General features: G+C 36.7%; 1 protein-coding gene across 2 annotated transcripts; it reads right to left on the reverse strand.

Annotated features, from left to right (window-relative positions):
* Window positions 1-5,175: 5,175 nt before the first annotated feature.
* Window positions 5,176-14,675, reverse strand: RGS18 (regulator of G protein signaling 18). Of its 2 annotated transcripts, none has more exons than XM_080348938.1 (5): window positions 14,377-14,675; window positions 13,567-13,668; window positions 10,212-10,273; window positions 8,987-9,153; window positions 5,176-6,875 (listed from the first exon to the last, which is right to left on the reverse strand). In XM_080348938.1, the coding sequence occupies exons 1-5, from the start codon at window positions 14,493-14,495 to the stop codon at window positions 6,621-6,623; spliced, it is 705 nt and encodes a 234-aa protein (XP_080205064.1). In that variant the 5' UTR covers window positions 14,496-14,675; the 3' UTR covers window positions 5,176-6,620. The 2 variants fall into 2 exon arrangements, with proteins under 2 accessions (XP_080205064.1, XP_080205063.1); XM_080348937.1 differs by having other exon boundaries at window positions 10,212-10,276.
* Between the last annotated feature and the right edge of the window lie 208 nt (window positions 14,676-14,883).

Genomic DNA, 14,883 nt, shown 5'->3' on the forward strand with positions numbered 1-14,883 from the left:
ATTACAGTATCTATGCCTATTTTTTTTCCTAATCATCTATGATACACATTTTTAATTTAAAACAAGAGTTCCAAACAGTGCAACAGATACATTTTTTTTTTTAGAAATTTCTATCTAGTTGCCTGATGTCTGAATGATACAGACATGACTTTCTCTTTAATATTTTCAATGCTGCTATAAATTTTTAAGCCATTTTTAGGAGCCGGAGAGGGATGCTAAAACCCAGAAGTATTCTGACTAGTGCACAGAGTAACTAAATGATGCAATCTGATTGCTGCTTGTGTTTTATGGAGTATTGATCACAATTCACAAAAACACAAAGAAGTTATGAGGGATTTTCACCAGTGTAATATTCTGTTCAGTGATTGCTTAGTCTATCTAAGTTGATTGTATTTCTGGCACACAGCAGATAATGAGATTGTTATTAATATCCCAGTACAAATATCACAAGTACACTGATTGAAATTATGCAGTCACCTCTTCCCATAAAAAGTAGCTGGTAGTATTGTCATATACTTCCTCTGCTTGGAACTTAGTAACTTCTGGAAAGAAACTCTAATATTTTACTGAAAATTCATAAGGAGAAACAGTTATCTTAGTATTTAAACAGAAGCATCAGCTGCTTCTGCAAATCTATTAGCTATTAATAATAAACAGTATCAAGCAAACGAAAGGGAATTTGTACTAGAAATGGGCTGGAAATTGCACGTTGAATTATGTATAAACCTTTTGGAAATCTGGATCCAGCTGACACTGCTGATGTCTGCAGTTGCAGTTTACTAATAACCCAGACTGGGCTTTTGTGGTGGCTCAGGCCCTTATCTGCTCAGCTAATTTCAGTGTATTTTAAAAACTTTATCTGCGAAGCCTGTGGATTAACATATCCGTAACTCTGCTGACTGTGCTGTGGACTTTTGTTCTGAGTCCCCTGTGTTTGATAGGCCATAGGAAAGATAGAACTGTAGGAAAGGGAATGATGTGGGTCTATTGATTGAATGTTTCCTTATTTACCAGTATTACTTGCTAAGGACTACTGATTTATTAAATATTTAAATCTGATTTTTAGGCTTACCGCTTGACTTTTTAACAATACTCTTTTTTTTTATTGTTTAGCTACCTTTAGGCATTAGTTTCTCTGAGTTATCTTTCTTTTTGAAAAGCTATTGGCTGTTTAGGGAATAAGGCATGCCATTTTTTGTTTCTCTCACCCACATCTCAACTAGATACTAATCTCAATAGATAGTATAAACCAACTCTTTATGTATTAACCCAAGAAATCAATTTCATTTATGTATGTTCCTAAAAGTGTTACCTTCTACTCACCCAAGTGCAATGTTGAGAAAAGGTCACACTCTCCAATAGGTGTTTTGCTGTGCTGGTGTTTCCCCTCAGTCAGGTTCAATAAGTTATTGCCCTTCAACATTTGGCCTCTGTGAAATCCATCCCATATCTGGGTTTGCTTGAATAGTATTGTTTTGTATAGTGTGACCTCAGCAGAAAAAAAGTTAATGTTCTGCTGGTCCAAGCAATTCAAGCAAACAGGACTTGCCTGAATTTCTTACGTTGGGAGAAGCCAAGATAATCTGCTGGCATCCTAGTAACATGGAAATGCCTGTCATATGGGATGCAAATACATTTTAATCACAGCCCTATGTAAATGCCTACCTTCCAATATCATTGCACAGCATGGTTAACTCGCAAAAATATTTTTCTTTCCATATAAATAGCTCTGTGTATCTTCAGTATGCCACACAGCTGTTTTGCATAAGAAAATGAGCTGTTATTTTCCACCCAAGCAAAGTATGCCCTTCAGGTAAAATGTTTTGATTTCGAGAACAATTTGTCAAAGTGTTTTACAGCATTCCGGGCTCCTTGTGTACAGGATTTGCAAGTACCATAAAAACACAAACCTACATTAGAAGAGAATTGGAAACATTGTCAATATGCAACCTTGAAGATTCTCATTTAGCGCTAACTAGTAGAGTGTTTGGCACAGCTCGTGTCCTGGATGAATACACTATTACTTACACAGCATCAGACTTCACAAAACTTCCTGTTGGTATAAGAAGCCTATATAGTGCAGACATATAGGACCATACTGTGGTCTTGTCCTTGGAGACAGGTATAAATTGCACCACAATAAAAATATACGAAAGACAGGTGTTGTAACCTGGAATGCTCTTGAACCATAATTCTTTCCATCAGCCATCTCTTGAGTAGTGCCTTGCAGGTGGTCCCTCCCAAGCCAAGCAGTGCCAGGTACTGAATGAAAGGGAAAACCTATGTGTTCTTGGTTGCCTCTTTTTGTAAAGTACTATTGGAAGCACACTTCTGACTTCTCCAGTGTGCCCAAACCCAAGTAATATGGGCAAAGCATGTGTATGAGGTAGGAGAGCCCCTTCTGAGTCCCCAACACGAGGATTTAATCCTTAGAAGCCTTCTATTCCTCAAGGAAAAACTGGAGTAGCATTAACTGCAGAAAATGTAAAACTGGAAAGTTGTGAAGAAAGGGTTTCTAAAGAACAAGTAAATTGCATGGTGGAAAAACAACAGTTCAAGCTTATCCTTGTCAGGCTTTAGCTTAATGTTCTGTCCTGTTTGAAAACTCTAAATTGACTTCCATGGGATTATATTTCAGACTAGTTAATTTTAATTTGGTTTCATAGAGAAGGCAAAGATAGGTGCTATATCATAAATCTTGGTGTTTGGATTATCCCTTGTAAGGAGACTTACAAGGAGTTTACACAAACAGATGCCATTTAGGCGAAGAGAGAGAAAAGCTTTGATATAAAACCAGAGGGAACTTTTGAGACTACAAAAAATGGGAGATGACAACAAGACATTAGCAAGAAAAAAGTAAAACCAGAAGCAAGCTGTATTGTTTATAGAGGAAATATATTTTTATCTCTGGCACAGAGCCCCACAGGAGCTTAAAGGACATTTGATTGAGGCATTTGACTAAAATGCAAAAAACAGATCAGGATCTAGGACAGGCATCTGAGCAAGGCATAAGTTTATGAGCATATGAATCACTTATACCATTTTTTTTTCCCAGTTGAGGTCTTTTTCAGTATGTGTGGAAAGGAAAGGGAACTGCATTGAAAGCAGTAGTTAACTAAGGGAGGCTGAGCAGCTGGGGACAAAAAGGAGAGAAAAATGATCTGCCTTTTGTGAGTCATTTATAAGTTGTAGCATGTAAAGGCACGTAAGAGCCATATTACTGATCACCTACATTAGTGGAAGACAGAGATCTATCTTTTTCTTTGAGATTATATATCTTAGATTTCACTTCTTGTTTCTTGTCAGTTAAAAAAAAAGAAGTTATCTTTTGCATGGTAACAAATCGCAAAAGCTGAAGAAGATATACATATAAGTGTATTTTCATCTCCTTTAAATTAAATATTAATAGCAGGTAAAAATTCAGCTAATTTAAAGCATCTAATTAGACCCAAGTATTGAAACAGCAGACAAAGCTTTGTGCTATATGACTCAGCAGATTATCTCCCTTATACTTTGCATTTGGAGGTACCATGTATCTAAGGAAAAAGTGGAGTTTATGTAGAGTAAAATACTGTATTGTTAAGAGGAGTATTTTGAGTTCTCTTACTGAATGCTGAATGGCACATACAAATCTAAAAAGCTGCTACATAAAATAATCCTCAATAAAAATACTTGTCCAATAGTGTTTGTGCATGTATTATTTGCACTAGGTCAGCTAAACTACAGGATTTATGGCATTGATACATTTATTCTGCCAAAACTAGAGAAGCCTGACTATGTTCTCTGGCACTTCTCTAAGGTTTATACTATAAATACAGCTTTGCAGGGCTAGCCCTTAGTCTGATCAATCCTGTCTAACTCAATCCTGGAACAGCATCACAGACTTGTACTGAATCGATCCTTAGTTCATCTTCCAGAACTACAGCAGAACACTCATTTTCTCTCACTAGAAGGAGTCTCTTCTGGAAAAAAAAACTTTTGCCAGATAATTATGTCATTTTCATTTATCTTTCTACCCTTTGCCTTCCTTTCTCTGAATTTATCTTTACTTTCTTCTTACAGTAGTTCCCATGACATTAGTCTGCTGTAAATTCAGCTATGGTTTGCAATTATCTTTGAAAAACATGCATTCATAAATAGCTACCAGGAGTATCTTGTTTGTTTGCATTATGAAACTCCTCAGAGAGACTAGGACTGTCAGTGCTACAGACTGGTTTTGAGGAAGGCCTCCCTGGAGATAAGCAAAATTTTCCATGTGTCTGTGAAATGAAACAAAGGGCGCCTGCTGACTTATATTTATCATTGCAGACACTTTTGACTAATAGCTTTTTTTGGTTAAGAAGAAAAAGTCTTACTCGAGGTACTATATTTGTCATTTGTTTGGATTTTGGAACAGTATTAAGTATACACATTTTTTCATTTATTTCATCCATGACAAGAGTGAAAGTGCAGATTCTCAGCTGGTATGAAGGAAAATAATCACACCAGGGTGAATCTAACTGCAGATGTGTAGGTCTTATGCCTGCATTGCAACAGACCCACTGTTAATGCTCAAGTTCTCAAATCTGTTGATTTTCTCTAACAAAGTTGGTGATACAAGACATAGGAACACGCATATTTTAAATATCTGAGAACTCTGGCATCCAGACATCGTTGGTGGTATTAGAGATTCCTTAATCAGAAACAGGATTGCTTTTGGCAGAAATTATTCATGTTTAATGGAGTAACAGTCAAAGAACAAGGGTAAATAATCAGTCCAGAAAAATATACTGACTTAAGCCATGAAATTTGGTTAGAAAGTTGCCTTTCACTGCATTCACTCATTCATGTGATATCTGTGACAATGGCAACATGAGTATAAACAGGTTTTTTTTAAAAACGGAGGCTGACAAGCTTCAAAGCTGTGTTTTATATGGCTAAAGATGACTGAAATATAGTATCAACCTTACTAAAACCATTTGATTTATTTCCTAATCACTGTGCTCAGATTCTGACCACTTCTACACTTAGAAACAGTACGTGCCAAGAGTTTTGGGTCCAGGGGAAGGGAATGGAATAAACTAGCGAGGTTCATACCAGACTCACAATGACAAGTGTGTTTCCTGTCTCTTCCCCAGGTAGAGTTTGGAGATGGTTCCCAGGCCATGGCGCTCAGCATCATTCCCTGGTGAGTTCTGATCTCTGAGGTTCCTTTGCAGTGATTGATGTGGCAATGACTGTGGCTAAAGTTGAGTTTTATGTGAAGTTAAGCCTTCATGTTTTACTCATTGATGTAATAGTTACAAAGTGAAACCTGAAAACTTTTTAAGTAGATCACTTCAGATTTATTGAAAGTTAGTAAAGCAGGCACAGAAACTCTCAGATTTACGTTGGATCAGTAACAAGCATAAAGTCCCATCCTCGGGAACTGCACCTCTTCACTTCGACCACTTACTACTGAAAAGGGAGAAAGCTTAAATTACATGCAAAGCGACTGAATATACAAGTCATAGTTACGACTAAATCCTGCAGTCACTTGCTAAACTGAATGAATGCTTAAGATTTTAAGAATCACTCCATGCTTCAAGATATGTCTACATCAATTCTGAAAGAACAGGGCAGGATAACTGCATGTACTGACTAGGAAAAGGATACATGTGACTTTAACAGTAAATAAATAAAAGGAGAGATTTCTCCTTCCTCCTCTGTAACTACAGAGAGTATATTAGTAATCAGTAGAACTGAAGATTATTCTACCTAAGTCCAAGAGCTGTTAATTTTCAGATTCTTTTCCAAAATAAAAGACAGAAAAAATCTAGAACAAAGTTTAGTAATAAAGTTGGTATACCATGAATACTTAGAAATAGAAGTGAAAATATTTGTATGTATCTATATATACATGACCCGATATTTAATGACACAGATTGTGTTAAAATAACATTCTCAGCCCTTTGCTGCTGCTCATTTGTTTGCAAAAAACTAGAATACAAGTATTTGATGGCAAAGCTAACCTATTCAGCATAAGTTAAATACAGAGAACAGACACATACAATGAGTACAAAATTTGCCCCAAAAAATTAAATAGGTGTTCTTGCGTTCTTCTTAAGATATGTAAAAGCTAAATTTGAATTATGGCTGTAGTTAAAATCCATGTAACATTATACATAGTAATGTTCCCATTTGTTTTGTAGTAGGAGAAAATACCACAAATACTCTGTGTTTAGTGTAGGAAATATTGCAGAAACATAAATATGTGCAAAGGCCAGGTGTATAAATTCTAACTGTAATGAAACTCTGTGCTAAATAATACAGGTTCAGGATACATGGTGGATAATATAAAGAGGAATCTTGTACGATATTTTTATGCTGGAAACTCTAATTTTTTCCTCCAAATATGATTACAGCTCTTCCTTGAGTTAAAAAAAATATATATATATACCATATGAGAACTTTACACGAGATGTCAATATGTTGCCTACTTCTCTATAATAAAAGAAATTAATCACTGGCTACAGAACTCTGACCTGGTATAAGTGCATGTAACTTTGCTTTCCACCCATTTACACCTGCTAAGGACTTGGCTTTTAAAACACATACGAGTTGCTCTAGTAGCTAGAATTTATGAGGGCCGAATCTGTCTGTCACCAAATGGTGAAGTCTGGTCGCACACCCTGGAAATCATTGACAGTAAAAGACCGTGATCGTCTCCTAAGGGTCGGACGACTGGGATTTCTCCCCTTAACCAAATTTAAATAAAGATCAGATTTTAGGAAGCGTGGGTAGCTGTCTTGTTCCATCAGCCTGTAGACTGTGTTTTGTGCAGCATCAAAGGTGGTGATGACGGGCTGTTCAATATTCTGACTTGTGACTTCTTTGGTTTGAAAGTCCAAATTCACCTGGAGAATAGGGAAAAGTGTATTCTTTAACATATATTCATGGATTCCCTGTGTTATTATCCATAGCAATAATACTGTGCTTTGATGAAAGTCTTTTCTAATAAGAGGACTTTGCATCTCTGATACAATGGGATATTAGTACCACAGAATTAGTTTGTATGTTCATGTCCAGTAATGCCTGTCATAAAGTCTTGATGATGTGTCACTGGTACAATGGAAAAGTGGTAAAATAGAAGATAAAGTCTGACATTTGACTAAAAGTAATTTCTAATAGTGATCTTGGAATAGTTGAAGCTGTCAGGCTTTGCAACACCAGACTAATACTGAACTCCCCCTGTTGTCATTTAGGATTTAGGCAGAACTTTGTCTCATTAGAATATGTTAGTGAATACTTAACATTTCTGATTTCTGTGTAGAGTTTCGATAGTAGGAAGGTGAGAAAACTTTAATAAGTAAAATATTAAAAAAATATTGTAATGGGTTTCTGGAGGTTTTAGATAGGAAAAAGCATATCAAAATTATAATGTATTCCATGTACTGCTGCATTCATTCTGGGAAGATTTAATTAGTAGGAGAATTTTATTAAAATGTCAGGCACTGAGTTAAGCATGTTGTTCTGAATAATAGAATATATTTTTAAAATTGTTGATCCAACCAAAAAGTGACTTCTATAAATGCTGTGTTTCCCTCACTGAGATACACCTGTCATTTCCATAAAGCTGATTAGAACAAATAGTTTAGATCTAAGAACAGAAGAGCAATTAATTATGACAAAATGGTCCAGTCATTAAGCCTAAGATTTTACGATCCTATCAAACTGTATGCTCAGAAAGTTGTGTACAAAAGAGCTCTGCTGGACAAGACGTTAATCAGAGAGAAGATGCAAAGTCCAGAGCTGTGTGGTCTGGAATGAGATGCTGTTGGCAGGTGTCAGTGACTCAGGTGACCCCAAGGAAGGAAGTCTCACCAAAGCCAACTGCTGAAGGTGAACCCCAGCACCCACACTACATGCACCAAATCAAAAGTATGACAGATAAAGAAATTGTTACGTTACTGTTAGTCCAAAGTAGAACTTCCACACCCTGTCCCCTCCCTCGCTTTCCCACTGCTCACCTTTTCACTTACATAAATCTTGTAAGCATTGACAGACTCAGTGCTTGATACCCTTCCATAACTGCTCATAGATTGACTGTTTGGCAATGACAGGCTCTACCTCTAGCAATTCAGGGGGTTTCTTTTTGTGCAAGGTCCACCCCAAAGACATGCAGCAGGGAAAGACATAAAAAGAGACACAAGTCTTTGAAAGTGGGCATTTCCTAGGAAAAGCAATCTGAATCTTAAGTATAATCTATGGGTATTGCAGGTGGAAATTGCACCATTTTGCAATCCTCCTCTTAAAATGAGAATTACATCCTTTTCAGCCTTGTTACAGGCAAGGAGCAGTTAGTGTTTAACTCTTGCTATTCTGACAAATAATAATAATAATAAAATACAGTGGAAAAGGAGCTTTGGCAAGTGACGTTTGCTCAAACTTGATAGAATTACAGGAAATTGTAAGTCCAAAAGACCTACTGAAGAGGCAGTTTGTGATTTCAGTTAGAGTTCCATCTTCTGACCTGTTCATCGCCTCCCTAGAGCAGGAAAAATATTCCTTTTGCTTGCATTATTATGGTAATATAAAAAGGCCTTAGTGTTGGTGAGGATTGACATATCAACATATTTTCGTGTATGTGTTGGCAGTAATATACACAAAAATATGCAATTAGAGCAAGGGGGAAGTGGGTCAATCAAGAAAAATCCATGTTAAAACAAAACTATTATTTTAAAGGACATGTGTAATAGTTTCTTCCAGTCTCTTTCAGTCTTCTAGCTAATTTAAAACAAAGGCCTCTGTATCTGAGGTATGTAATAATTTCATAGATAATTACTGGTTTAAGAGAAGGGGAAAATAAGCCTTTTGTTCTGTTTAAAGATAGACGTTACTTTTTCACAAATGCTAGCCAGTATGTCAGTGACTACATGATTAACTGGGCATGTGCTTCTTAAAAGCAGATTTCATCAGTGGCAGCTGTGTCAAATACTATGTACAGTGAAGAACATTTTTACTGTACCTCTTTTGGAGCATCCTTCTGTATGAATGTTTCATAAATGATCTTAGCTTTTGGCAAAAGTTCATGTGCAGTTTTGCTTTTCTTGTAATCCTCGCAAGCTATCCAGAACTCGATGTTCTCCTCACTGAACTCAGTTTTCAGAAACTTCGTAAAGGCGTCCAATCCAGCTACAGAAGGGAATGTTGAATTGCATTAAAAAATATATCCTTATCAGGCAGTTACTCTTACACACTCTGCAAAGCAACAAAACAGGTTCTGCTCTCTTTGAATTACATCACATTATAGATAATTATTTTGAAATAGAAAAGGTTTTAAAATAAGTGCAGTTCTGTCATTATGATCCTGAATGCTGTAACTCCCATTACAGAATACTCAGCATCTGTAAAAATCCACTATCAAGCTCTTGTAAATTTAGAAACAGAAGCAATCAAAACATGGGGGCGTATGTGGAAGTGATTAACTTTATTGAGGTTGAAATCAATTTAGGTTCACCAAACCACTGTTTGAATCTTTGCTCATACTGTTCTCCAGTAGCAATTTAAAATGAACGGCTTTTAGCATCGTTACAATTCACTTTATCCTGTTGTTATTATGCTGAAGATATTGTCTTTCCCAAGCATGCGTAATCTGTGTGGAAGTAATGCGATTGTATTGATGTCAACTCTTCAAGGAACAGAAATGAAAAGCACATAGTGTCCAGCACTGTAGCTGGATCATACGTGTGTCCCTCCACAATGGAAGGAGGGACGTATGTGCATTTGATAATTATGTAAGCAACAGGCCCTTTGAAGTGAAGGACAGCTTTGATCTTATCACTCTTTTAGAAACAAACTGTATCAAAAGAGACAGAGTCTGTTCTGAAGTACATAGAACGTTTTCATTTATAAGATTTGCTCTTGCAGTCAGGAATATTTGAGCAATATTCAGAGGAAATTCTACTGTTTATTGCAGGAACTTCTTGCTGTCTGTTGTATTTCTTTGTTCAAGAAAATATGAAACTTGAAAGCTATTTTTAACTATTTTTGGTAGTTGACAGCATGCTGTAGCCCAAGTACATGAGGAGAGCAGAACACATGCTGCTATAAATGACCCATCATACTTAGTTTAGGTAACTGCCAGGTCTATATAAGAGCACAACTGGATTCTATAATTTTCCATAATTTCCATAATTTTCCATCAATTTTCCACCCTAACAGTCTGCATGGAAAGGAAAAAAGCTACTAACCTTTCTCAGAAAGCAGTTTGTCGAAAGATTCTCCCCATTTCACTGCTTCTTCAGGAGACACACTGCTTAAACAGAAAGTGGTTTTGAAGAATTGTACATATTGTGTATTTATGAAGCTGTTGTCACGTTATCTGTGTTACCATTAATGCTCAGGACAGTTTCACAAAGCCTTTTATTAGATCACATTACTAAAGGAGCTCATTCTCGTAGGGACTTCAGAAACATTTGGTTTAATTTTTTTTTCCTGACATTTTTATTGCAGACTTGTAGGTTTTTCCCCGTTTAAAAAGAAATAAACAAAAAGTTGTGCGTGCTAGTAATCTTTAAGGGACTTGAGATAGATCAGTATGGTAAAACTCATAAGGGAACCAGATCAGTCACTTAATTAAACTTAAAAAAATACTCTTGCAGAGATGTGGTTTTCAATGCGCTCGGTCTGAGGCTGCATTATCACAGTCTATTTTTAGTGAAATACGGGAAATTCTATAGCCTGAAGACCATGTTGTAGCAATATGGTTTAGGTGATAGTCTTATAGGGTAATATCACGCATAGCCTGGTTTGTTTACCACAAGCATATTTCAAATGTCATGTTGTTCTGAGACACTGTGCTCCATTTATACAACTCCACATATTCTTCATCAAATATGTCAAATTGCACATATTTTACTTTGTTTTCAAATATTCTGCCCTAGAGAACAATGCTGAAAGGAAAAAAGAACATCCTACCTTGTTCACACAAATACAATTTTGGAGAAATATTTTTTGGGTTTTGTATAGATTAATCCTGAATGCACACCTGCACAGTACCTTGATTTTTTAGTAGACTAGAACTGGAGTAAGCTTGGAGATGTATTGTACCATGCTAGGACTTAAGTTCCAAGGCTGAAGGTGAAGTCTATTTTTAACGTGTGCTTTATGAATACTAATATTTAGAATCATTTTCATTTGAGGGCAATGCACAGTACACTGAAAGTATCAATAAGCAACTTGTCCAGAGTTAGTTGGTTAGAACAACTTCTTATGGACTGAACAATTTTTCAGTATGACTCCTATCTCTGCACAGAGACTTGCTGTTCTGTTGCCCAGTTCACATGGTATGGCTTCTCTTGGCAAAATCTGTAAGCACATGAAGTTCAGATGAAAGGAAATTCCAGTTGCTTTGGGAAGGAATTTAAGCCAGTTAATGATCTTGGTTTTGCACAAAACTAAAAGAAGGATTATTATTTTTTTTTTTAATAGGTGTCACGTCTCCTAGCTGAAGTCATTGCTTAGAGGAATGAAATTCTTAACTAGGGAGAGACAAACAGTTCTTGAGAGGTACAAAAGCTGGAGAACTGAAATTCAATAAATGAATGTAGGCCAGTAAAGTAGGGAGATTCTGGACTTGAGCAAAATGAGACCTCACTCCCTTACACAATTTTTTGAGTTATGAAAAGTACAAAAAACTGCAGTTCTCTGAACTGTGTGCCCTTGTAAGTCTTGGAACAGTGGGTTCCTATAGCTACAGAAATTAACTTGGTCACAGTGAAAGATAAACCCTGATGGCTTTAGACAACACACACAGTCCACAATTGCACAGAATGCTCGAGAGGTTCTTTGCTGGGTTTGAAAACTCCTAGTGTGAATTTCTGATTTTCCTTCAAAAACTACATCAACCCAGTAGCTTCACAGGTTCCCAAGACTTGGGTGCAGCAATGAGTTGCTGCAATAATAGACAGAAAACAAGATTTATTCAGCTTTGCCACTTTCTAAAGGTGAGAAGAAAAACAGGTCATAGGCATTTCCACTATCACCACACTGTCCATCTGCATTGTTTGGTTCAGTTCTATTTCTATTTATGTTAGTTAATATCTCTGTGAAGAATGGCAACCATAAAAACTAAGTAAATCGCTGAAATTCTAAATCCCAAACTATTATTTCACTTTATGATTTGAAAAAGGTAATTTGCCTTTTTTGCATTTTCTTTTCCACTGAAAATAATCTTCATCTCTTTCTATATATATATAATAATAGAGAAGATCAGTACTTTGTATGAAATACCCGAGGGTAATCAGGGTAATACTGTCTGCATACAGGTGAAATGGAGGCTGTGCTTTCTCTGTTCAGATCTTAGCATGGTTTTACACTTTGACAACCGAGACACAGAAAAATGATGTTCTCAGCATTGTTTTACCTTTTGTTCATCATTGCAAGGACAGGTATTTCTGAGTGAATGTAAAACCATTGAATTAAGACTACTGCCAGCAGCAAAACAAAAGAGAAAAAGTCATGAAACTGCCTATGAGTGTGGAGTGAAAAGTCTTCCAGATCATGAATACATCATTCTGTCATTTGGATGGACGTGATATTTGGACATGTGAGCAACAAACATTGCCTAATTTTCCAGATGCACAGACGCAAGTGTTTAGATATCCATTTCTCAGCAACTTTTTCATGGGCTCTAGAAACAGAGTTTGTGTCTTTGTGCAACTTCTACCATGTGTTCACAGTTATTATATAGTAAGGGGTTGTAGAAGCAGTTCTGGTCACAGCAGGCATCTTAGTCCCAAAGATGGTAACTGCCTAAACAAGGTTCATCAAGCTTAAGAGGACAAAAGAGCATGGAAAACACTGAAGTGTTCTGAAGTGATGGAAAGAAAGGGGCAGCAATTTTTTTCAGCCATGGAGTTGCAGTACTTCATGCGTTCCTTCTTTTCTGTCAAGACCTACAACTGCAATTCTTAATTTATCAGTGTGATCCTGGTACCCCACTGAAGTCAGGAACTAAGCTCTTAGTAAAGTCAACAAACCCAAGATTTAACCTGGCATCTTCATGAGAAATAGTATAACAGGGACAATATTACAACAGTGTTTAAACATCAGTATCTGAATTTTTGAGACAAGTGTGTTCAAACAATTACTGTCATTATTGAGGAACTATGCATTCATTATTTGACTTGCATCTGGCATTTGTACATCACTGAATTATTTGGAAAACCTGCTTTCCAAGGAGCTGTGTGATTTCCCCAGAATCGGTAATTTGTCAGCTACATTTCTGATTTGATGCTTGCTCAATATAGTCAGTGAACTAATAAAAATACTGTTGGCATGAGTGAAGGTTTAAATGTCTCTGCAAGCATATGGGGATAGTCCATGCTTCATTGTGTGAAAACACTATTGGTGAGTTACCTTGATGCATATCAGACAATTCTGTAGTGTTTGTATGCTTGGGTTTGATTGCTAGCTTTTAAATTAAATAGATCTTGAAAGTGCTATTCTCTGCCACATCTCAATGCACACACACAGGAAATGTTCTGAGTCACACAGGCACTTCCTGAAAGGAATCCCCATGACTCCATCTTTTATAATGCTTACCTTGCTGCTCTTGTCAAGTTTCCAGGTTTACCAGGATGATCACCTTCATGGAATTCAGATTTCTGCAGGAGAAGGCTCAGCCTGTTTCTCTTTTGCTTAGCTCTGCAACAGAATTAGGGCAGCTTTAAAAGCAACCTTGTTGCAAGTTGTGGGTTTGTTGGTTTTTTTTTTTAAACACTTCCTTTGACTAATATCTCTGCTTCTGCATCATAGATCACCCTATGTTCACTTACAGTAATGCTGATGCCTCTTCTCCTGAATTTATTAGTCATATTAATGATTATTTTCTTTATAGCTTAGCACAAATTTACATAGGAAGCACTAGCAAAGAGAAAAAGAAATATTTTTAGTAAAAAAAAAAAAAAAAAATTTTCAGTATCTTTTTCACTTACTTTAAAGATAAAGGGGTGAAATTTCACATTAGAGAACATAAACAGTTGGCTCAGATTCTTCCACTTTTAATGTTCCGCAAAGAAAAAGGAAGTATTGTTTCCTGTCATTTGAAATTTTTTAAAAGAAACTTTCCCAGATCATATTCAGGCTTTAAACAAGCATTTCCCAGAACTTCTTGAAACCTCCCTGTCCTATTTTCTTAGTCCATTATTTGATTTGGGTTTTGTTCTTAAAAAATATTTCTGTGATGAATTAATATTTTATTTATACAATTCCCAGGCTTGTAGTTCAAGAGTTTTCATATATATCAGTCAAAAATAAAACGATACGTCCCCTAAATTCATACCCACAAACTATGTTAGAAGATTTCTCTATGTAAACAGCACACTCAGAGTGTCAGCATGACCTTAAACTTACCCAGACTTGCCTGATTTATGTGGCTCTTCTTTAATTGCTGGTTTCATGATTTTGTAATAGGCTTTATCCTTTGAAGCAGAAATGTTTAGTTGGGGGAATAAGAGAAGTGGGTTCTCCATCTTCCTCTAAAAAAGCTTCCCGGTTTCAGAACAAAATGTTTCTTTTATTTCCTGGCAGCAGCTGGTGTTGGTGATGTGCTCAGGAGAGCTCTTGCATGCTGTGTCGGGCTGGCTGGTCCCCACTTGGCCACCGAGCAGTCTCCAGAGCAGGTGGTGGGAAGAAGGAGGTTCTCCACCTTCAGTGCCACCACAGCTGCACATACCCGGGACTTGAAGTAGAGTTCTGGTTTTACAGTCGTCATTTGGGGAAGTGAGATTGCAACTTTGCAAAATGGCCGTTGGCTTACACGGCTGTCGGCAGAGGACGACTTTCAGTTTCTTCTTGTGGAACTTGATATTTTACTAGAATTAGGATAATGCCATCCTTTTCCCCCAAACACCTGTGAGA

Source organism: Nesoenas mayeri (assembly GCF_963082525.1).
Source record: "Nesoenas mayeri genome assembly, chromosome: 8".
NCBI classification, from domain to species: Eukaryota; Metazoa; Chordata; class Aves; order Columbiformes; family Columbidae; genus Nesoenas; species Nesoenas mayeri.

Excerpts from the sequence above, each read along its gene's own strand:
- RGS18 (XM_080348937.1), bottom strand. The coding sequence starts at position 14,495 with ATGGAGAACCCACTTCTCTTATTCCCCCAACTAAACATTTCTGCTTCA. Across the intron at positions 10,277-13,566 it reads AACTTGACAAGAGCAGCAAG|CAGTGTGTCTCCTGAAGAAG; the intron begins GTAAGCATTATA and ends TTTCTGTTTAAG. Across the intron at positions 6,876-8,986 it reads AGAAGGATGCTCCAAAAGAG|GTGAATTTGGACTTTCAAAC; the intron begins GTACAGTAAAAA and ends CCTATTCTCCAG.